Consider the following 23,028-nt stretch of genomic DNA (forward strand, 5'->3'; position numbering starts at 1 on the left):
AAGCCACGTGTGCAGCCACATTTCAGTTCAACCCACAACACTCGGGCCACAGTCCCCCCCACGCTGTCCCTGCGAGGTGCTGGGGACGGCAAACATGCGATGCTTCCCAGGATCAAGCTCCAAGATCTGGCGAAAAACCTCACCAAGGGTCAGTGCGAAGGGTGCATTGCACGACTACAGCCCTGGCACGGCCAGCTGCCTCCAGCACCCACAGGGTGAGCACTGCTCCAATTTGCCTCCCAGAGTGAAGGCAGGGAGGGGAAAAATGGAAGATTAGTATTTTTTTTTTAATGTCATTTTTGCAGATCTGGGAGCAGAGACACTAAACGGCCCCACGCAGCACAGTGCAGCTGGGACTCGGACAGAGCTGTGGGCACCAGGCCGTTTCATAGCTCCTGAGCTACATCCACACCCAGCGTCATCCCGTGACCCCCCAGGCTCTCTGTGCACCCGCTCAGGAGATCGGTGCCAGTGCAGGGGAAGCCAGGCAGTGTGAGAGCCAGGGGAAGGGGGAGAGACCCGGGAGTGGGGGCATTTGCTGGGGCTGAGCCTCCCCCACGGCAGCAGCAGCCTCCCGCACTCTCGAGGCTCTGGACACCGCCATTTTGCCGTGTGCTGCCCCAGGACCAGCTCACTGGGCTGGCACCCCGCCTACCTCCCCAGGTCCCTCGGCAGCTCCATGGCCAGCATTGGGGCGTTTGGGAAAACCGGTGGTGCTCGGGGCTTTCACAGCCCTGCTGGCAAAGCCCTTCCCACAGGGATCCTCCGTGGCTCCCCCCCTGCAGTGGCAGAGGCGCCTGCGCCGCTCACAGAAATGCCACGTATCAATTTCACAGAATCGCTTCACAATTTGATGCAAATGAACAACGTTTCTCTTGCTTGTACACATTTTCTGTCAACATGTGTTTGAGAGGCTTGCTGTGACATGTCAAAATGCTGCTTACTGGGGGAAAATAAACACGGCAGTTTGGCTGCTGCCTTCCCTCACCGCCGGGAATGGCCAGGCAGGGGCTGGAGCTGGGGCTCCCCTCCCTGCAGCCACGGCACCCGGTGGCTGTCCAGCCTCCCACCCAGGAGAAGGCCAGGCAAGCGCCGCGTCCCTGCTCTGCGTGACCGTCGTGCCCCGAGCTGGAGCTGCCACCCTGCCCGAAAAGCCTGCTCCGCAGCTGGGGCGTCCGTGCTTCACCCCGGCATTTTGCAAGATGCCAGCGCTGCCGCTCGCGCAGCCCTCGCTGCAGACGCGGGTTTGGGCTCCCCACGCTCCCCCACCCCCACTTCCCCGTGCCGGGCAGGAGCCTGCAGGAGCTGCCGGCGGCCGTGGGGCAGCCGGGGTGCCGGATGTCAGTCCCTTCCCGGGGGGGGGGGGCCGCGGTGCTCTGCAGCACCCGGGCAGCAGTGGCTCATCTCCGCCCGGGGCTGCCCCGGGCGGGGGGCGGACCGGTCCCTCTGCCCTCGCTCCTGCCCCGTGCCGGGCTGCGGGCAGGACTGCGGGCAGGGCACCGCCGAGTGACGGGCAGGGCTGCGGGCAGGGCTTTTCTGGAGCACGAGCTCCACCTGCCGCCGCCCTCCCGGGCCGGGCCGGGCCGGTACCGTGCCGGCGGGTGCCCGGCGCCCCACGGGCAGGGCCGGCAGCACCCCGGGCCGACCCCCCCGCCCCCCTCCCCGTCTCCCTGCGGCACTCGGCTGCTGCCCGCCCCGGCCTCGCGCTGCCCGCCGCTCCCCTCCGCTCCGCCGCGGGGGGGGGGGGGGGGGGGCCGGGCTGTGAACGCAGGCTGGGGGGCTGTGCCCGCACCCGGCACCCCACGGCGCGCTGTCTGGGCGAGCTGCCTGCCCTGCCTGCGCTGGGTGCTGTCACTTCCCCGCTGCGGGGCCATCCTCCGGCAGTGCCCGGGGAGGTGACACCCCTCCTGCGCCCTCCCTGCCGCGGCTGCCGCGGGACGAAGCCCCTTCCCCCCCCCCCCCCCCCCCCGCGCCTGGCACCCAGGGACCGTGGCAGTTCTGTCCCTCTCCTGCCCCGACACCCCGTCGGGTGGCCCTGGCTGCTCAGCGGGATGCCGAGATGGCCGCGGGGAGAACAGCCTGGCCCGGCTCCTACGCACCCCACACTGTGCCCCATGGTATGGTGCACATGGGAGCTGGGGCACCCCCAGACCATCCTCAGCCCGCTCCCCCAGCACCCCACACCCCACAAAGACACCAGACTGCAGGCTGTTTGCACACTTGCCATGTTCACAGCAGACATTACAGGCAGTAGGGACATCCTCGGGGCCGTGGGGACCCCCGGGACTCCCACTTGCACCACTGAGGCATCCCCAGGACCCCCCTACCCCAGAGCATCCTCGCCCCGTGCCAGCGCTCAGCCCCGCTCCGGCACCCAGCCCCACCGCGGCCGTGCCCGCTCCCACCACGCTGGGTGTGAGGTGGCACCAGGGTCCCAGCAGAGCAGGGGCAGCCATGGCCAGCTCGGGCTGGCGTGCCCTGGGCAGGTCGGTGCACCCCAGGGCTAGGCGCCATCCCCGGATCTCTGCCCACATCGCTGCTGGCGTGACCTGGCCCCACACCTGCCATCGCTGCAACTGGTAAAGGGGGAATCTGCACATCGTGCCCCGTTTACGCTGCCACCTCCCCTCTTCAGACAGCTCGGGCTGCACCAGCAAAGGGGGACAGACAGACTGACTGACTCCTCTCCTAGCCGAGGGAAATGGGGAGCTGGGGCAGGGAGCCCTGAGGTGCTGGGGCAGAGTAAAGGAGCAACCTGGCTTGGTGAGGACTCTCTCACCCCCACCCCCCAGCCCCTCTCTGTTCAGGAGTGGTCATTCTGCAGGGGGGCAGGTCCTGGGAAGGTCCCCCTGGGCATGGGGCTGGCTGGAAAGCTGCTCTGGAGCTGAAAGGGGTATCTGTGGGGGTAGGGAGGGCAGTCCCTCGCAATGCGTGGGCTCTGACAACCCCACCTCAATGCTCATGTTGCTCCTGACCTGTGCAGGAGCCCTGAACCTGCCAGACCCCAGCTTGCCCTCCTGCCCCTGTTCCTCTCCTCATGCCTCTGCTCCACCCTCTGTCCCCAGCCCGCAGCAGCACCCTGCCTGACCTTTCAATCAAACATAGGAACATCAGCCCAAAAATCCCCCAGCTGTGCAGAGGAAAGGGAGGCTTGTGGTTAGTGGGTTAAGGTGGAGGTCGGGCAGCCATGGAGCTGGATGGGGAGGGGAGCCCCATCAGCTTGAGATCCCAGCAAGACCCCCCAGCTGAAGGACCAGGCTGTGGTCAGTGCAGAGAGGGGATGCCAAAGGAAGGAGGGTAGCATTGCGGGATGAACCTTGCCACCCAGGGAACCCTGCTCCAGCGTTGCCTTCCAACAGCAGGCAGGAGAGCAGCTGTCGTGCGACACTGAAGCCGGCCAGCGACATTGAGTTATCGGGGGAGGTCCTCGCCAAGGGCTTAGTGAACACAAGCCAAAGCCAAGAGAGAGCAGCCAGAGCTGGATGTTCTCTGGATCTGTACACCCCCTGGACAGAGCTGCCCTGACCCTTGGTTGAGGTAGCTGCCCCACTGCTGTGTCCCCCCAGCAGCCACGGTCTGGGATGTCCTCATGAACCAGCCCTGTCCCGGCCAGCAGCACAGGGTCACCGTCCTCTCCTGGTGCGCAGGGCTTCTTTCTGCCCCCCTGGTCATCACAGCACTGCTGCCGGTACAGCCAGCACCTACTGCTGACAGTGTCTTACCACAGATCACTAGCTTGCGTGCCAAATCCATACAGATGGGCCAGATGCCGGAGCCTTAACCCCAGCAGAATCCCTGTAGAGGCTGGGGACGTTTGTCTGACTGACAGATGGACAGAAAGCAAAGCACAGGCTGTGGCCCCATCACAGACTGACAGTGCCCTGGCTCTGCCAGGCAGCTGGCAGCAGAGCCACCCTCCATGCCCGCTGCTCGCTCCTGCCCGTTCGGCTCGTGGCCAGGGGGGGGGACCCTGCAAGTACCAACCCAGCGGTTACACGCAGCCCTCGGCGCCGTGCAGTTAGTCAGGACCACGCTGCCGGCAACGGCTTCCACATGCATCAGGGTCACAAGATAAACTGTGGAGAGACAAAGGGAGTGAAGAGAGGAGCCCGGGAGAGCCCTGAAGCTGCCCGGCGCCCACGTGCTGATGCAGGGAGCAGCACGAGACCATTCCCCATGACGGGTGAACTGAGGCCCCAGAATAGCCCTGAGACTGGACTCCAGTGGGGCTCATGGCAATAGCATCGCTTTTTGGCTGAATCTCTCTGCAGACTGGTTTTTCTGGACCTTTGCGGCCATTACCGATTGTTATTAACAGTTTCTGCATTGTCCTGTTTCCACTCAGCCTCTTTTCCTCGTTTAGCCACATGAGATTTCTTGGAAAAGTGAAGGCCAATAGGGAAATTTTCAAAGCCCCCCCAGCCTGAGCATCTTCCTTTCCATCACACTGAATGGGAGAGAAAGATGCTCAGCAGCACTGAAAATGGGGCTGCTGCAGGTTAACAACCAAGAGTCCCGAAGGAGGCCACTGTTCATTTGTCATGGCGAATAGCATCCGAGAGTTAAAGTGCAAAGAGTATTTGTTAGTAGCAATAGAGAAACAAGTCAGGTACGATTAGTACAGGCAGTTAGTAACAGAAGCATGGCACAATCGGTCTGACTTAGAGGACATACATACTGGAAGAGAAATGAAGAGAAAAGCAGCAATGGTTAGTTTGTTTAATTCAGTTCAGGAATGTGTTAGTAACAGAGATCTACTGGCTTAAAAAGGAACTGAAAAGCTTCTGCTGATAAAACCGTTTTAGGCTCCTAGTCAGCAACAGACTCCACAGGCAGACCCGGGCACAGCGTGCGGGGAGAAACCCTCTCCTCGTGCCGGCGAGGGCTGCCTGCGCGGGGCAGGGGCTCCCGGCCACTTCTCCTGCCCGCTGCAGGGGCTTGGGCTGCCCGGCCCTGCCTATGCAGCCTGTCACCGACGCAGCAACACCCGCCACTTACAAACGTACTTACCCAGCTTTTCCGTTCCCCTTTAAAGACAGCGCTGGCTCTCGGCGGTTAGTGGGAGGCGAGACAAGGCCGGTTAGTAGGGCATGCGCTGGAGCCGGTTAGTGGGTTAGTCCATTCACCAGGGGCTTCGGCAGCCCTCGGCACCCCTCGCCGAGGGGGTGGCAGGGGTTCCGGTGGGTTAGTAGGTTAATATTGGAGCACAGCGGCAGCATGCAGAGCCGGTCCCCATTAGCCCCCCCCCCCGGCTAGCCGGCGGAGGAGCGCTTTCCTGGGGATTGGTCTGCTTGGTTCTTGCAGAAGCAGCGGGGCTCTGGCTCAGGAGAGCAGGAGGCACTTTTGGGCTTTGCCACTGGATTGAATTTGGGAAGATGTTAGTGGATGGTTTAGCCTGTGTAATGTAACCTGCTTTCTGAATTAAATGCTTTGCAGGGATCTGCCCCTATCACCCGCGCTGGTGAGGTACAAAACACCCCAAGCAGTGTGTGCCCCCACGCAACACATGTTTCCCAGCCCTGGTACCGGTGAAGATGAGAGATGGGCTGCAGGGAAGAGAGAATCCCAGCAGTGCCAGACTGTGACATGGCATTGCAAGGCTCCGGGTTAAGGATGCTAAAGGGGCTGGAAGAAGCAGAGAGAGGGAAGGGGCGAAAGCTTCGCTGGCGGTGCCTGGGGCAAGGCTATGGGCAGCTCTGCAAGAGCAGGGCTTTTGCGGAGACAGCGGCAGCTGCTCTGCGTCTCCACCAAGCTCCCACTGCCTGTGGAGGGGGGAGGAGGTCCAGCAGGGAAAACCACAACAGGGGCAAAGGAAAGGTGCCCAATAGCTTATCCCCTCCCCATCAGAAACTGCCTCTCCGCAGGGCTGCCTGCAGGAGTGGGCAGCTGAGGAGTGATGATTGCCAAGGGGCGGCAGGAGCAGCAGCTCTGAACCATGCCCTGAGAAATAAGGCTGGGAAGGGGCACCCAGGGCACCCACTGCCCTGTGTTCCTCTGGGTCACCTCCTCCTGCAGCACTGGGTCCCTCTGGTCTCCATAAGGATGCTTCTCCGTTTTGAACTTCAAGGGGCTGTAACGCCTGCCACAAGCCTGCCATGTGCTGTGTCTGCCCTCAGCACCCACCCCACTGCACGCCCAGCCCTCCCGCCTGCTCAGGGGACGCTTGCTGGGGCAGGCAGCGGGACGATGGTCGCACCCGCTTATGGAGCCACCGTTGGCCCTGCACGGCCCCATGGGGGCCATGCCACAGGTGCCTCGGGAGGAGGATGCGCTGCCCGTGTCCCTTCCCATGCTCCAGGCTGCTCCACAAACCAGGCATTTTCTCAAAGCAGAGTAGAGGCAGGGTCCTGCTGGGTGCAGGGCACTTTCAGACCAGAAAGCACTGGGACTTTGCTGATGGGCAGAGGGACAGGTAGGATCAGTGGGGACAACCAGGGTCCCTTTGGGCTCTGGCTATCATGTCTCCTTGAAGAGCTGGCACAGCTCCACTCCCATCCCCTTCCCCTTTCCTTTCCTTTTCCCCTTCCCCTTCTCTCTCCTCCTACATTGCATTCAGTGAAGGGAACAGGTTTCATCCTGCCCATGCCCTTCCCATTGCTGGGGAGGGCACACGGGGAGACCCATGTGCTGGGTCTGGCTGGGATGGAGTGGCAGGAGGGAAGGGGACCCCAGCACCTTGCAGGAAAACCGCATGCACACGCAGACCCGTGTCCTCAGACGTCACCACCGCCGTCTCTTCAGCCGTGTCCCCTGGGGGTGGCTGGGCTTGTGGCTCCGGCCCATGGCAGCTGGCACTGGGTTGCTCTGCTGGGGCTGGCCCGGCTCTGGCATCCGTGCATGGGCGGCGATGGCAGCTCCCTGAGCACCGGCTCCCCTCCGGGCACAGCCGGTCTGGATGGGCGGGAGCTGGGGCTGTGCCCCTGGGGCTGGTGGCACTGGGAAGCAGAGATGCTGTGAGACCCCAGGCAGCGCGGCAGCCGCCCCCTCCCCACTGCTGGGCATGCGTCGGGGACACATCCTCTGATGCAGGTGACCCTGGGGATAGTGTGACCCCATGGACCCAGCCAGAGCCCGGGGACAGCCCGTGAGGAGATGGGATCCCAGGGAGGAAGGCTGGCTCCTGGCTGCCCAGAGCCCTCCTGGGTCACGAGGGGTGGAGCCAGCACGGGGCTGGCACTGTCCATGTCCCCTTGGGGGTCCTACCTGTGGTCACCAGCTACGCGAGTCCTGTGCAATGTCCCCCCGTCCTGTCTGGCTGCTCCGCCGCGGAGGCCACGCAGGGGACTGTGTGTGAACAGACCTCAGGTCAGTCATTAGCAGCTGCAAAAGAAAGCAACCAACGCAGCAAGGGAGAGCAATGCGGCGCCATCGTCCCCAGGCAGAGCCAAGCTGAGCTGAGCTGGTGGGGGATGCATCGTGCTACTGGGAGCCTGGCAGGAGGGCCGGGCAGGGCAGGGCAGGCAGGAATGCAGGCAGAGCCTCCCTCTGCTCCCCTGCCCTGGAACCTGCGGCTCCCCATCCCTGCAGGTTTAAAGCCCCGAGGCAGCAGCCTCTGCTTGGGACCGCACCGCTGCTGGCACTGCTCCTGGTCCCCGCAGGGTGGCTGGGCACTGCCCAAAGCTGGGGGCAAAGGAAGGGGCCAGATCCTGTGGGATAGGGATGTAAGAGCTCTGCAGGTAGACATGCCGTGCCAGTGGCTGACCCTGCCCCGCACAGCTTTCCCCTCCTGCATGCTGGGCTGCCCCGGGGAGAGGGGACCAGCCCAGGTGTCTTCCCAGCTCAGGCAAACTAACACCTCTGTTCTGGCACTGCCTTAGGGCAGCATGGCAATGCCCAGCTGCCTCCTGCAGCGGGTGAGTCCCCTGCCCTGCAGGTGCCGCCCCAAAGCCAGCGCTGCCCCTTGGTGCCTGGATGCTCACAGCAGCTCCTGCAGTTTGCAGGCGGCTGGTGCTGGGCTCTGCTGCAGGCAGCAGAGGGGCAGAGGCAGGCAGGGCAGAGGCGGAGAACTCCAGCCCGTGGTCCCCGTGGGAACTTGCTGTTGCTCCCTACGTGGAGGCCTGCTCCCTGCTTGGCTGCCCACCGCTTGCTCAGGGTCACCCACTACCCAAGGAAATGCCACCTCTCCCCACTGTGCCTGTCCCCTTGCAGAGCCTAGGGGGGAGCCAGACCCACCACCAGGCATGGCGGGCACCGGGAAGGACCACACCAGAAATGGTGGCAATGCCCCAAACTGTCCGTCCCTGTCTGCTGCTGCAACTCCCTGCACCAGGGTCAAGGACTGCCTGCCACTGCCACTGCCGCTTCTGCCACTGCCTCTGCTTCTGCCACTGCCTCTGCCACTGCCCTGCAGTTAAACTGTGTCACTTGGATCCTGCATTTGCCACAGGTGCTGGCTGTAGCGGAGCAGCCAGCGGTCACAGCCGTGCCATGGTGGGTGCTGCTCCACATCCGCAGGGATGTGGGTGCACGCAGCCGGCGCCAGCAGCTAGCCTGTGTCCGCAGCCAGCCTGCGCTGCCTGCCCTCCTCCTGCCCTGCCCGTGTGGAAAAGCCACAATGGCAGCAGGTCCCGGGGGAGCTGGGCCGTGATGACTCTGCAGTTCAGCTGCGGAGCCGCTATATTGCTTCCTGTGGTTCATTGTCACCCCATGTTGCAGGCGCTGCCTGCAGGACAGTCCCTCCCACGGAGACAGCACGTCCAGGCAGCATTTGCAAACCAGCTGCCATGGGGCTGGGCTCAGGCTCGGCAGGGGGGGTGGGCAGCGTCAGGCACCATAGATGCCATCGAGCATCTGGCAAATGGATTCCCTGCCTGGATCCGAGCAGGAGGTGCCTGTTGTGGGGCAAGGGGGGACGTGCCTGCATGGGGTGACCGCTGCTGGATGGCCTCTCTCACCCAGCGATGACGCACATCCCAGGAGGCAGCGGGGAGAAAAACAATTTTGTGCAGGCAGCACTTAACCGAACACTCATCTTGTGCATGGCGAGCGGCAATTGCCAGCCGTGAGCTCGAGCTGCCCCTGCCACACAGGGTTGGTGGCATGTATGGTGCCCCCAGGGCTGACCACCCAGGAGCACCCGAGTTAAACAGGGGCTAAAAACTCCCTCGAGTGAGGAGGAAGATGGAGGGGAGCACAATCTCCGCTGCAGGCAGGAGCAGGGAGGTGAGGCAGCAGGCGAGCTGCCCGCGCACAGCAGGCACACCATCGCCGCAAGATGCCCGTGTGCTCCTGCAGCACCACAGGCACAGTGCTGGCTGCTCTGCTGCCCATGCCCAGAGATGCAATCTCTGAGATGCAGCATCTGGGCACCCCCGACCCCCCGGTTCCCAGCAGGGGGGCCCATGCGCCCCTGCCCCGGCCCTGCCAGCGCTGCCCATCCCTCACTGCCACTCGGCAGAGCCCGGGCTCCGGCAGAGCCCAGGCTCTGGTGCTGCCGCAGCAGTGCCGGCGCTGCCTCCCTTTTGTCTGCAGCTCTCAGGGCTGGGCAGCCTGGGCAGCCCTGGGAGAAGGTGGGAGGAGAAAGTCTCCCTGCAAGCCCAGGAACGACTGAAAAGCTGATGATTTCTGGGCTCCTCCTGGCTCCCCGGGGCAGGATGTACTCGCACACAAAACAGGCAGTGAGACAATGAGGGAGAGAAAATGGCTCCCCAAAAGGAACCCGAGTAGCATCTGTCAGTTTAACTCTTTGCAGGGGAAGGGCTGTGCTGAAGCGCGCTGGAGGGGTGCCCAGCCTCTCCTCTAATCCCCTACCTAAAATCACCAGGTTTACGAGAAAATGGTGGTTTCAAGACAAAGAAGTATACCAGCATTTTGGCTACATTGCCTTCCAGGAGCATTGAAAATCAGGCAAGAATCCATTTACCTGTCTTGAGCCCTATTCTTGATGAGGTTTCTGAAAAAAAAATACAAACAAGTGGTGCATCAGTTAATATTAATTTTGGTACAGGGGCTGCAGACCGTGCCCAGCGGCAGCCAGGCTGCCCAGGTGCCACTGGCCAGACCGGGCATTGCCCGCCAGGCCGGGTGTGTGGCCGGGAGCACGCTGCGGGTGCGCTGCTGCTCCTGCCCCTAACAAAGACAGGGGGGCCCAGGCCGCCCCCGGCCTGGAACCCCTTGGGAGGAGTTGGTGGCTCCTGCCATCGCGCATGGGTTCGCGTGGGAATTATTTATAGCGGGGGAATAAGAATATATTGGGGGGTCGGGAGGGCATTATTTTTTTGGAGACCGAGCGGCCGGCCCTGCAGCCTCCCGGGAGCGATGCCCGCAGGACCCGCCGTGTCCCGGGGCGGCATCTCTGCCCGCTCCTGGCTGTCCCTCAGGCCCCGAGGCGGGGGGGGCTCCTCCTGGCGCCCCTGCGCCCCCAGACCCCACCAGCGCCCGGAGAGGAGCCACATTCCCAGCCGGGAAATAGCAGAGAGAAACGTTAAGGGCAGCTTTACCTGCTTTCCAGGGGAGGGTGGGCTCGGGGACCGCCGGGCTCCGCACGCTCCTGGCCGCCGTGCAGCTTCTTTGTGCTGGAGCTTTCCAGAGAGCATCCCTGAGCAAGATATTGCCATGCAAACTCCTCCTCCCCGCAGCCCCCGCCGGGCCCGCCCGGCCCTACCTACGGCTCAGGAGGATGCTGCAACTGCCATTAAATTTTAATGCTGGAAACGCGGCCGAGTCACCTTCCCTCCCCCCTTCCCCGCATCCCGCCTGCCCGCCGCCCCTCACCGCACCCTGCTGCGGCAGCCCCCGGGGACACCCACCCCTCTGCAGCCCCCACCGCCAAGGCCACCATCCCCGTCCCCACCTCCCTGCCAGGACACCATGGTGGCACGGGCTCCCCACAGCCATTTGGGGTGGCATGGGCACCCCGTACCCATGGGGTGGCACAGGGGATGCGGGGTTGGGGACAAGGGGCAGGGGATGCTGGGCAGGCTGCATTTGTGGGCAAACCGCTTGGGGACATGGTGCACAGGATCTGGCCGTGCTGGGTGGGACGGCAGAAAGACCAGCTCAGCCTGGGAGGGACACGTCCATGGCCGCTGTGCCAGCGCATGGGGGGACCGGGAGCACTGCCGCCCTGCCCGGCCATGCCCAGCAGGGCAGACCCCCAGCCCGGGGGCCGGCGGGCTGCCGGGGGGGCCCTCTGCAGCGTTTTGCAGCTGCTGGGCTCTTGCATTGTTCTCCAGGTCCTGGATGGGTCCCCGGGGAGCCCACTGGTCCCAATGCCAGCTGCCCGCCATGCCTGGCTGTGTGCTGGCCCCACTCCTGGCCCCCTGTGTCCCCCCGGGGTTCTGGGGCTGGACAGGGGCAGGGTGGGCTGGCCAGGACGGGGGTCCCTGCCAGATGCGGCCATGGAGGGGCCGGGAAGTTCTGCTCCTCCAGGTCTCGCTGACTAGGTGGCCCCAGACGGGTTTGCCCTGGGGCAGCAGGAGGGTTTCACTCAGCCCATCCCAAAACTTTTTGTTTCTACTTCTATTCTGCATTTTTAATTATGATTTCCTGAGGAGAGAATCCCTTCCTGGAGAGCACTGTCTCTGATGGTGGTCCTGCTGCTGCAAATGTCAGGGATGGGACATTTTCATCACGTCAAACCTTTTCTCCAGAGCTCTTCTGAAATGAGAAATCTTTCCAGACCAGTCTTTCCCTGTTACATTTTCAGCTTCAGCTAACGGCCGCTTTCTCATGAGCTGAGGAAGATGGTTTATCAGCAGCCCGCCGACAGCTTCTCTCTGCCCCAGGTGTCCTGCAGCCACAGCCCAGGGCCAGGCAGGCAGGAGCAGGCCCTGCCTGTTCCCACTGCACTGCTGGGGCAAACGTGGAGCTGCAGGCCCGCGGTGTCACCTCGCTGCTCCAGGGCCAGCAGAAGGCTTGGCCTGGTCCTCTGCACCGCTGCGGGCAGAGGGACTTGCCTGCCTCTGCCCTGGGCTGCCAGCTCTGCTCTGGGCATGGGAGGTGCTGCGAGGCTGGCAGGTCCTGTGAGCCGGCGTGGGTGCAGGGGTGTCTGTGTGGGTACAGGCGTGTGCATGAGTGCAGAGATGGGTGAACGGGTGTGGGGACGGGTGCACAGCGTGCAGCTGCAGCTTGCTGGATCCTGCAGCTCCTTCCAGCTCCCGAGCAAGGCTGAGGCTCAGCAATGGCTGCACTGTGTCCTCCTCAGCCTTGCTGGAGCTGCAGCGCAGTCCCTGGCAGGTGCTGGCAGAGTGGATGGAGTCTGCGGGGCGGCAGGGATGTGTGGTTGCTGCAAAGCCCCTGAGCCAGCAGCTGGGCTGGCGCAGGGACAGGACAGACACAGTCCTCGCTGGCAGGATGCACAGCGCTGTGCAAGGGCTGCACTGCTGCTCCTGCTGGCTCAGTGCCCAGCTCCTCACCCCTGCGCTGGGCCTGACCACTGTGCTCTGGCCCTTGGCCCCCGCAGCTCCTCGGGGGGCTGGCAGCGGGGCTGAGGGCAGGCCATCGCACCACATTGCAGGTCCGTATGTGAGCCGAGCAGGGGCTTCGCCTGCCTGTGACGGGGACATGTGGATGCCTGTGCTGGCTGCAGGGGCAGAAAAGGACGGTTGTTCGCCCCCACCCTATCCTTGCCCCAGCAGAGCCCCCGTGCCAGGCATGGCATCGCTCCTGGCCACACAGCCCCATGGCACCCCCTCCCCAACTGCCAGTGTGCCGCCTTGGACAACTGAGCCTTTATTGAGCTTTGCCCCCACCACCCCACGGGAGAGACAGTGCCCAGGGTGCGCGGCCGGCGGCATGGTGGCTCCAGCACTGGCGGTCACTGCTGGACCCTGCGGATGGACTGGACCTGGCCCGTCTGTGCGTGGGAGCCCCACTCCCGCACGTGCTTGTACTCGCCCGCGTGGCTGTCGCTCTCCAGGAGGTACTGGAAGCCCCGGTACCCCGGGTACTGCGAGCAGACCCACCTGCGATAGAGCAGAGAGCGGCGGCAGCTCAGGGCTGGCAGCACCATGAAGCACCCTGTGCTGCAGGCGCTGGGCAGCAGGCAGGGTGCCGGCAGCTGCCAGAGCATCCTCAGCTCTGGTGCGTGCCCCCGGCGCTGGGTCCTGGCAGGGTGCAAGCCCCCAGGGTACTCACGCGCCGGAGCGGACAAGGAAGGAGCCCACGGCGCTGCTGCCCCAGCCCAGGGCGGGCAGCGAGGGGCAGTCGTCGCTGAGCTCCCCCCGCCTGCCCTGGAAGTTCTCCTGCTCGAAGAGCATCAGCCTGCTGCGCCCGTGGTCCTGCCACCAAGAGGGGCACAACATCAGCATGGCTGCCCTGCCCGGTCCTTCGGCCGACGGCCAGCGGTGGGCTCCAGGGACCAGCCCGGCGGTGGGCTCTGGGGGCCAGTCCCACAGCGGGGAGCCAGGGTGGGGGCACTCACAGCACAGGCGATGGGGCGGAAGGAGCACATCCTCTCCACGTGGTAGGCATTGCTGCCGCTCCACGCCTCCCAGCATGGGTACTCGCCACGCTCCAGCACAAACTGCTGCCCCTGGAAGCCGCAGTGCTCGAAGCCTGCCCACCTGCCGGGGGTGGGACGGGGGGTGAAACCCCCGCAGCATCCACCACCCCACTCACAGCCAGGGCAGAGCCCGCTGTGCCCCATGGGGACGAGGCCATTCCCTGGAGGAGGCAGCCCCGTGGCTCGGGTGGCAAAAAGCACTGGAGACCTCCATCCTCCAACCCCCCTCCATCTGTGGGGTCCCACAGCACCGTGGGGTGGCAGCCCCCTGTGACCCCCACTCACGCCCCGCTCTCAATCTTGCAGGAGCGGACGGTGCTGAAGCCATGCTCCGGGGTGCTGTAGCAGTCGGCAGTGAACTCGTGCTTCTTGCCCTGGAAGAAAGCCTCATCCCATACCACAATCTGGGGAAGATGGAGGGAGTCAGGGGTGCAGAGGCCCCGAGCAGACACTGCAGCCCCATGCGGGGGCATTCACGGGGCTCAGGCTGCGTCACCGGTCCTCCCCAGGCTCCCGTACCTTCCAGAGGCCGGAGGATCTCCTGCAGCGGTGGGTCATGGTGGCTCTGCTGGGGCACAGAGGAATGGAACCGTTAAAGCCCACCCCAGGGCTGGTGCATCGCTAGCCCCTGTGAGCCTGGCCTCGCCACTGCAGCCTGGCCAGACCCACCAGCCCAGCGCTGGGGGCTTGGCCCTTCCCTGGGACTGCCACGTCCCGGGACCAGGCTTCAGGGCATGCGTTGCATGGGCAATGCAGGCAGATGGAGGCAGGAGCCTGCAGCTACCTGCTCTGCTCTGCTCAGCGGGGCTTGCTCCAGCCTCTGCCCAGATGAAACTGCCCTCGGGACCTTGTGCAAGTCCCTTTGCTGGTGACGTGGGAGGCAGCGATGGGGTTGCTCCATGCTGGAGCAGGCGCAGAGCATGGGCCGGGGCTCGGCAGGCCCAGGTGTTTGGCAGGGCAGCCGTGGCCCTGGCAGCCGTCCTCGCGGCACGGCACAGCACCACAGCGGGGTGAGCACGCTGCCTGCCCGTGCATGGGGCTGCCCATGGCTGCCCTCGCCCAGGGAGACGACTTCTCCTGCAGGCAGATCCCTGCGCCAAAGCCCCTGTGCAGGCAACCCTGGCGCAGGCAGCCCTGTGCAGGTCTGCAGGCGTGCTCGCCACGCGCAGGCAGGGCCAGCGCCTGGGGCTGCAGACAGGGCAGCGCTGAGCCAGGAGCACTGCAGAGGTGGCCGCATGCCCACGCTGAGAGCAGCACCCTGCCCCACTGCCATGGCCAGCGATGTCCCCTGATCCCCCTACCACCGTCCCCACCGTGACGAGGTGGGTGGCGGCAGAGCGGTGCCGCAGCTCATCCCCAGCGGCTGCCCTCATCTCACGCCCCGGCTGCAGAACCCCGCAGCCCCCAGCCATGCCATGCCAGCGGCCTCGGATCCTCCACACGTCCCAGTGGCAGCTCTGCTCACAGGGCCCAGCCATGCAGGGCAGGAGCAGCTGCCACCAGACTCCCGTGCTTACCTGGGGTGAGGCGCTGGTGCCTGGGGAGGTGACATGTTCAGCAGCCCTCCGGCTGGGTTTTTATAGCCTCCAGATAGAGACAGAGCCCAGGAGAGCATTACTGAAACCCCTAACTCAGCACATGGCGGGGAGGAGGGACCGGGCAGAACAAAGGCGACGCTGCAGAGAAGCTGATGAGCCGGGACGCCGTGGCTCCCGCTCCCCTGGCCCACCGGGCACAGGCTTTGAGCCCCAGCCCCACAGCTCCGGAGCTGGGACATCACCCCAGGTGTCTGCCGGCACTTCTGCCATGTGCCCTGCACCAGCATGGGACTGGGCTGGGACCGTGCCCCCCCAAGTTCTGGCAATGCTCCTCCTGCCCTGTACCTCCGCTGGGGGTGCGGGGAGGTTTTCTCACCTACATTTCTGGGAAGTAGGAGAAAAGATGCATCTCCATTTGTGGCAGTGCTTGCTCTCCCTGCTAGGGCAGAGCAGCTCTCCCTGAAAGCTGGGGCAGCTCTTTTGCAGGTTGAGCCCACAGCAACCATGGAGCATGATAACAAGTGGGGAGTGGGGGCACAGGAAAGCAAGGGGCAGGTGTGCAAAGACGTCAGAGGGACTAAAGATGCAGATCAAGACTTAGGGAGTCCTGCAGCAGCCTCCTGCCTCTGTGCACAGGGACCTGGAAAGAGCCCGCTGCATCTGCATTTTGGGTACCTAAACACCTTCAAGCTTTGCTCATGGTGACACCCCCCCCCCCCCCCCCCCAAATCGTCCCGGGGTCATGCTGGGCTTGTGCAGGGCTCCGAGGGTTGAGCACCTTGCAGAGGCACCCACACAGTTTGCCTGTCAGAGGGAAGAGCAGTGGGGCAGCAGCAAAAGGAGGCTGTAGAGCGGGGTGGCAAAACCTGTGTTCCTAGGTAATGCTGTGTTTCCGGACAGCATTTCCAGGGAACTGCCAGGTGGCTGAGCTGGAGCATCCTCCTTCATGCAGCTGCAGCCCTGGCAGCCCCAGACACCACAGGCAAGGCAGAGCAGGTGAGCACTGCAGCCGGCGGGGGTTCGCATGCAGCCAGCTGCTCTTGGCCACAGCGGGGCTGCGCTGGCTGTCCCCGACACCTGCAGCCCCCAGAAAATGTGCCTTTGGCACAAGCTGCCCTCAGCCTCTCGCTGTGGCTTGACCTAACCTCTGCTTGCTGCCAGCCACCAGTGCAGTGACTGCAGCTGGCTTGCTCTCTGTGACATGCTCTGGTGCTGGGACGTGGTCCTGTGGAGCCTGGGCTGTGGCTGGGTGCACTCACGGTGCCGCTCAGCACCGGGTAGAGGATGCAGCAGCGGGAGCTCCGCATGCAGCAGGACTCACCAGGGCAGAACAAACCCCTTGCGTTGGGCATGCGCCTGTGTCTGTGCCTGCTGGGGCCGAGCTGGGTCAACTGCACCGGGGGTGAGGCTTGGGCAACTCTTTCCTGTGTTTGAGCTGTGCATCCCACATGCCCCTCCATGCCGGGGCAGGACAGTGCAGCGAGGGGCCGATGCGGGACGGGATGGATGGTGCAGCACGGGGCTTTCCAAAGCGCCTGCAGCCAGTGGCAGGGATGCTCACTGGGGATGGCAGAGATTTTGTGTCCGGGGGCTGAGGGACCACCGAGGGCAGATCCCTGCTGTCAGCCCTTCCACAGCACCATCTCACCACATCTGGGCACACCACATCTGGGCTGCCAAGTCCTCAGAGTAACAGCCAAAGCAGCGCAGAGCAGGTGTCAGGAGCAGAGCTTGGTCCCTCCAAGCACAATTCTCCAATGCCCAAGTCCAAAGGTACTGGGAGCTGGGAGGGGAAGTGGAGCCAGGAGCAGCGCAGCAGAACCTTTGGGGTGGGTGAGACCTGCTGATTAACGTCCAGGAGCCACAGGCGAGGCAGGGTGGTTAAACACACACACACACACACCCTGGCTCCGAGAGGAAGAGAATGCAGCTTAAAATAGAAATCTGTCTAACAAACACGAAAATGAATGCAAATTGAAAGCCGTGAATCATAAAAAACTGCCCAGTGTCAAGGTGAGAGACCAGACTGCAGGGAGTGCCCAGGGGAAACGGAGCAGCAGCACCTGCATTCGGCCATGCCTGCGGGCATGGCAGAGCCTGCCACAAAACCACGGGAAAAGAAGAAGGGATCCATAAATGCTTTCTGTTTGGGATTTGGGGCAATAGCCAAGAGGGTGCAGCTGGATCCCACCACTGCTGGTTGACACTTCACACTTGAGAGGAACAAAAGGTGATGGCAAAACCGAGGGCTCTGAGCTTTCTGAACACGTGGCCTTGGGTGATTTACTGCTGCCAGTGATGAAGAGCCAGCCCAGAAGTGCTGGTGCTGGATGCTGGGGGTATCGGAAAGGACTGCGAGAAAACAAGCGTGCTGGTATTTACACGATGAACAGGATCACAGCAGGCAAACAGGGGGGCAGCTGATCGGGGGCTCGGTGGGAGTCAGGGGAAGATCCCCCCCAAGGTTCCTCCTGGTGCGGAGAATAGCTGTGGGGTGCAGGAGATGTGGCACCTCAGGCTGAGCTGCCGCAGGGACCGGTGCCCAGCGTGTCCCTGGCCAGCCACCCCACGGCCCCCTCCACCTGCCGTCGGTCAGAGACAGCACTGATGCACCAAAACCCCATGTGGGATTTGGTACCATGCAGTGTGGTGATGGCAAAACTAGGGCTGGTATAGAATGAGCACAGCACAGGTTAAATGTGCTAAAAACTACCTAACATCCATGCCAGTGGATGCGGTGAGCAGGGACACCCTCAAAGGAGGGCACCATTTTCAGGGATTGAGATGGTTTGGAAAGTATCGGCTTCAATTATACCTCATTTAGAAAAAAAACCCCAACCCTGAATCATTTCAAAACACATAAGTCTTGCATCCTGCATCTTCAGGGCAGCACACTCAGGTGTTTGCCAGTATGGAGTGACATTTAAAGCAAGAGATTTAGTGTTTAGAGGGGAGAAATGAGCACAGTGCAGCCACAGGGCTGGGCACCATGCAGCCGCGGGGCATGGGGCTGGTGCATCCTCCCCGGCTGCAGCGCACTGGAGCTGGATGCCCGTGCAGGTCCGGTGCCAGGGGCAGTGGGCAGGGGAGGGCAGCGTGCCGGTGCCGGCCAGGCCACGCGAGGGCTATATATGCCCTGTCGGGGCGGCCGCACGCGGGGCAGTGGGTGCCGCCGCACGCTGCAAAGTGGCACGGTCAGGTCTTCTGTTGTGCCGCGGGCACAAAGGAAAGTGCTGGGTTCAGCAGCTGGGCACGGGGCCGGGGAGAGGCTTCCAGCTCGCCCAGCGCTTTGCAGGATGTGATGACTGGGCGGCCGCGCAGACACTGATGAGCTGGCAGTTCCTTTGTGCGCCCGCCCGGGGGTCTGCCCTTGCCAGGCTATAAAGTGGGGGCTTCGCTGCGCCCCGAAACACAAGCCCGCTCACTCCAACAAGAAGCAGCAGCTGCCCAGGTAAGAGGACAAAGTCCCCGGGCACCGGGCTGCAGCCGGACCCGAGGGGGGGAGAGGGAAATGCAGGGTCTCAGCTGTGACCACCGCTGTGGCCACCACGTCTGGGAGCACCCCGCTGCTCAGTATCCCGCTGCCCTCTGCTCCCCCGGCAGCCGCTGGTGACACTCACCCGTGGGGCCACGGGCAGGGTACCCACCGGAGGGCTTCATGCAAACTGGGCTGTCCCCTTCCTACCCCCTCACACGCCGCCCCAGTGCCCAGCCGGGCTCTCAGGCACACCCCGTGCGGGATGGCCCCAGCACCTGGTGCAGCGTCAGACCCCAGCCCAAGCAGGGAGAGCATGGAGCGGCTGGGCACCAGTGTTTGGGACTGCTTTGGGCACCCCTGCAGAGGTGGGACCATGCGCAGGGTGCTCCTGATGACAGAAGGAGATTGTGGGCACCCAGGACCTCCTGTGGTCCTTCTAGTGAAGGCAGGACCCAGCTGCCTGTGCCTGCCTGGAGAACCTCCTGGCAGCTCCTCTCCTGGCCCCAGCCACGCACCCCATTGCTGAGCCCTCCATCCCAATGCGACTGTCCCCAGGGCAGGGTGAGGGCCAGGGTAAGTGGTGGGTACCCACAGCCATGCATGCCCTCTAACCTGCTGCTGGCATCTCTGCCTGGTGCCCTGTCCCAGACTTGAGCCCAACACCACGATGTCTGAGACCACAAAACCCGCTGCTCCTGGCCAGGCTGCGGAGGAGAAGGAGAAGGCAGCCCCAGCGCCAACTCCATCCCTCGACCCTGCTCCTGTGGCGAACAGCAAGGGCGAGGAGCCCTCCACAGAAGCCTTCAGGGTAAGCCTCGCTGCTGCCCGCACACAGGGACGCGGTCCGGGGGTGAGGGACGGTGGCAGCATCTCTGGGGCAGTCAGCAGGAGGAGAGCGCAGGCAGCCCAGGGGAAGTATCCTCCTTCGAGAGCAGGACCAGAGCGTGGACAATGCCGTCCCTCCCCACTGTGTGTCTCCTGGGCAGCAGCTCTCCAGGTGCAGGATTCCAGTAGCTGCTTGTGGGGCTGCTGCAGGAGGAATGCTCTGGGTGCCAGCTTGGCTGGGACGGCTTGTTGGGGACCACAGGCTTTGGAAATGCTCTCCCCTGCATCATGGCATCAGGGTTGGGTGCTGCCACCTGCTCCCTCTGGTCACCCTCTGCATGCAGAGGTCCTGCAGTGCTGCAGGGGGATGGAGGAGGCTGCGAGTGACAGAGCTGGCACTGAAACGCTGTGGCGACACTGGGGCAGCGTGCCACCGAAGTGCTGCAGGGAGGCTGTGGACAAGGGGTGAGCAATGTGACATCTCCGGCAACACATTGGCACGTGGCAGGCACTGAAGGCCACAGCATGGATGCAGCTCCTGGAAAAGCAGCTCCTTCCCAGCCCAGTTGGGACCTGATGTGGGCACGGGCACAGAGAGATGTGGCTTTGCAGCAGTAAAACTGGGGGTAGGATGAGGCTGTCTTGGAGCAGGGAAGGCTGTCAGGAGAGGACCTTCCTGTGTCCGGGCTGTGTTGGGACAGGGCTGCTCATGCGCAGAGCCCAGCTCTGCTTGCCTGGGCACCAGACCTGAAAAGCTGTAGGAAGCCTTGGAGAGCCGAGGGGGACATGTGGGGCTGTGGGCTTGTGCATGCAGGGTCCATGCAGGGACATGCACCACCGCCCTACCCTCGCCGAGCGTGCCTGTCCCTGTCCGACCCTTTCCCCCTGCCCCCAGATCATCGTCTTCGAGCAGGAGAACTTCCAGGGCAGGCAGATGGAGTTCACCACTGAGTGCCTGAACCTGGGGGACCGTGGCTTCGACCGGGTGCGCAGTGTCATCGTCACCTCTGGACCGTAAGTGACCCCAGCCACAGAGGGGACTGTGTCCCTTGGGATGCCCTGGGGAGGTGGGAACACGGTCCTGGGGAGCAGCCCTGGGTGCAGCATGACATGCAGGGGCATTTCCCTGCAGCGTGGGCAGAGAGCAGAGGAGGGCCAGTGCCAGGAGCAGAGCTGGGGAGCTCAGGTCTCCTTCGAGGAGGGCAGGACAGCCTGGGCAGGTGGGAAGGATGCCAGGGGCATTTGTAAAGCAAAGGGCACTAGAGGCAAAGCCAAAGGCCAAGGAAAGGTGTCCATCAGATCTGCTGACGCTGTTAATGAAATGCAAGAGACCTGTAGATTTTAGAGAAGCCAAGGTGAAAAAAGGCGGGTGCCTTGGACCAGGCTGGTGGCCACCCAGGCCAGGGCTGCTGCAGAGACAAGGCTGGAACAGGCAGGGGAGGGCAGGCAGGCAGCCCCCCATGCCTGCCTGCACCCATGCAGCTGAGCAGTGATAAAGGGGCTGGGAAGGTCCGAAAGCCATGGGAACAGTCGGCACAGGCAGGGACAAAAATGATCGCCAAACTAGATAGCTGAACAGACGGATGATCTTCATGTTGAAAGAGCATCTCACTGCAGCCATGCCTGGCTGGAAATGCCGTGCCTGGGAAGGCAGCCTGGCGGCTGCAGGCCAACTGGGGGGGGGGGGGGGGGGGGGGGGCTGGCAGTGCTGTGGGGAGGATGCACAGGACACAGCTTGCCCTGACGGCAGCCTTGAGGTGACCTGTGGTCACCTCGAATGACACCATGTGGCACCGATGACAACTTTTACATTAGGAACCCAGAATATCCAACTCTTCTTGAAATGAAAGGGGGACAGCAGCCCTGAAGGAGCTCAGGTGCAAGTCCTGGGAAGCTGCACGAGATACAGACAGGGTGAAACTTGGAGAACAGAATACTTTGGTGCCATTGGGGTCCTCAACCCTCACAGTCTTCTTTAGAGTCACCGCTGAGACTCAGTGCCCACTTAGGGACAGACAAAAGCAAAACCAACCAAGCTGAGCCTTAGAAGTCAGTGTAAGGTTGCACCGCCTGTGGTTCTTGAACACATCTCCTGCCATTAGGAAAATACCTGTTGGCATCTGCAGAAATAGCTCTGTTTTGCAGGGAAATGGGAAGCAGCAAATGCAGGGCTGTTCTGGTGCCGAGGGTTTTTGGAGCCCTAAGCCTGTGACATTCTCAGCACAGCAGGACCTCATGGCATTGCTAAAGAGGTGACACTGCAGTTGAGTAAGCCCTGGGCGCCCGCCCCCTGGTAATGGGATGAATGCCAGAGCTGGCTGAAGCTGGTGCAGTGAAGCATGCAAGCATGCCAGCATTAGACAGCCTGGGAAGGCCTGGCCCGGGCTCGGTGGTGCAAGAAGTAAAACAAAGTCCTGAGATAACGCAAGGACGAGTCTCTGGTGCGCAGCGTGCAGGGCTCACCAGCTGCCTCGGGGCCCTGCTGGTCCCCAGGCTGAGGAAGAGGAGCACCATGAGCACGCTGGTGTCTGCTGCCAGCCTTGGACGCATGTACCAGCGGGCACTCAGGCGAGAGCCTGCCAGCTCTTTAGCTGCCGGCTCTGCACATGCCATAGCACCTGGGCTGGGAGAAAGTTGGAAGCAGGATGGTGGGGCCACTCCTGACACACACAGCCTTTTTGGGTGCTGGGAGCCTGGCCCCCATGCCCCACAGGCTGGCTGAGCGGGAGAGGAGCTGCTGGCTGGCATCTGACCCGCTGTCTTGTCCTACCCCTTCTCCCCAGCTGGGTGGCCTACGAGCAGGCCAACATGCGTGGGGAGATGTTCATCCTGGAGAAGGGCGAGTACCCTCGCTGGGACACCTGGTCTAGCAGCTACCGGAGCGACTGCTTCATGTCCATGCGTCCCATCAAAATGGTGAGTGGTCCAGAAGCAGAAAGCACCCAGGTGGGTCCGGCCAGAGCCGGATCCGTGCCACTCGATGCCTCGCTGCAGCAAGCTCCAGGGCTTTGGCCGCACAACCCAGCGCCTTCCCTCTGTCTTCCCCAGGAGGCTGAGGACCACAAAATCTCCCTGTATGAGTCTGCTGACTTCAAGGGCAACAAGATGGAAATCCAGGAGGATGACGTGCCCAGCCTCTGGGCTTATGGCTTCTGCGACCGCGTGGGCAGCGTGCAGGTGCCCAGTGGAACGTAAGCCGGGCCGTGGCGGCAGCTGCCTCCTGCCAGGCTCCCTGTCCTCCCCTGTGCCCCAGCTCGCTGCCCGCCAATCCTGAGCACCCACACGGGGCTCTCGGGCAGCCAGAAAGCACCACACGGCTGTTTTCGGTGGTGCAGCCCATCTCCCAGGGGATCGGACCCAGCACACGGGAGGCAGGGGGGCTCCGCCGGCTTCCCAAGAGCGTGCCGGCCATGTCACTGCTGCTTGTAGTGGCTGACCCCGCTCAGGTGCCCTCTGTTTGCTTTCCCTGCAGCTGGGTCGGGTACCAGTACCCTGGCTACAGAGGCTACCAGTACCTCTTTGAGACCGGAGACTTCCGACACTGGAACGAGTGGTCTGCCTTCCAGCCCCAGATCCAGTCCATCCGCCGCATCCGGGACATGCAGTGGGACCAGAAGGGCACCTTCGTCACCCCCGACGCGCCCTCCGACTGAGCGTGCCGCCTGCTAGCTACGAGTCCCGGGCCCCGTGGGGCACCCCCGCCTCCCCTCGCGCTCGCCTGCTCAGCACTTTCCTTGTACATT

At 63.3% G+C, this 23,028-nt stretch overlaps 3 protein-coding genes across 3 annotated transcripts; 1 reads left to right on the plus strand and 2 right to left on the minus strand.

Annotated features, from left to right (window-relative positions):
• Window positions 1-2,191: 2,191 nt before the first annotated feature.
• On the minus strand, window positions 2,192-12,452 carry LOC126041351 (uncharacterized). The gene is made up of 5 exons (XM_049806890.1): window positions 11,898-12,452; window positions 10,440-10,603; window positions 9,863-9,892; window positions 7,204-7,284; window positions 2,192-6,935 (listed from the first exon to the last, which is right to left on the minus strand). Exons 1-5 carry the CDS (start codon window positions 12,450-12,452, stop codon window positions 6,572-6,574), a joined length of 1,194 nt encoding a protein of 397 aa, XP_049662847.1. The 3' UTR covers window positions 2,192-6,571.
• A 305-nt stretch (window positions 12,453-12,757) lies between these two features.
• CRYBA4 (crystallin beta A4) lies at window positions 12,758-14,002 on the minus strand. The gene is made up of 5 exons (XM_049805780.1): window positions 13,964-14,002; window positions 13,730-13,848; window positions 13,364-13,505; window positions 13,078-13,220; window positions 12,758-12,905 (listed from the first exon to the last, which is right to left on the minus strand). The coding sequence occupies exons 1-5, from the start codon at window positions 14,000-14,002 to the stop codon at window positions 12,758-12,760; spliced, it is 591 nt and encodes a 196-aa protein (XP_049661737.1).
• Window positions 14,003-18,360: 4,358 nt separating this feature from the next.
• On the plus strand, window positions 18,361-22,955 carry CRYBB1 (crystallin beta B1). The gene is made up of 6 exons (XM_049807025.1): window positions 18,361-18,433; window positions 19,109-19,268; window positions 20,181-20,299; window positions 22,069-22,201; window positions 22,334-22,476; window positions 22,758-22,955. Exons 2-6 carry the CDS (start codon window positions 19,128-19,130, stop codon window positions 22,936-22,938), a joined length of 717 nt encoding a protein of 238 aa, XP_049662982.1. The 5' UTR covers window positions 18,361-18,433; window positions 19,109-19,127; the 3' UTR covers window positions 22,939-22,955.
• Window positions 22,956-23,028: the final 73 nt, after the last annotated feature.

Source organism: Accipiter gentilis, chromosome 7 (assembly GCF_929443795.1).
Source record: "Accipiter gentilis chromosome 7, bAccGen1.1, whole genome shotgun sequence".
Classification (NCBI taxonomy): Eukaryota; Metazoa; Chordata; class Aves; order Accipitriformes; family Accipitridae; genus Astur; species Astur gentilis.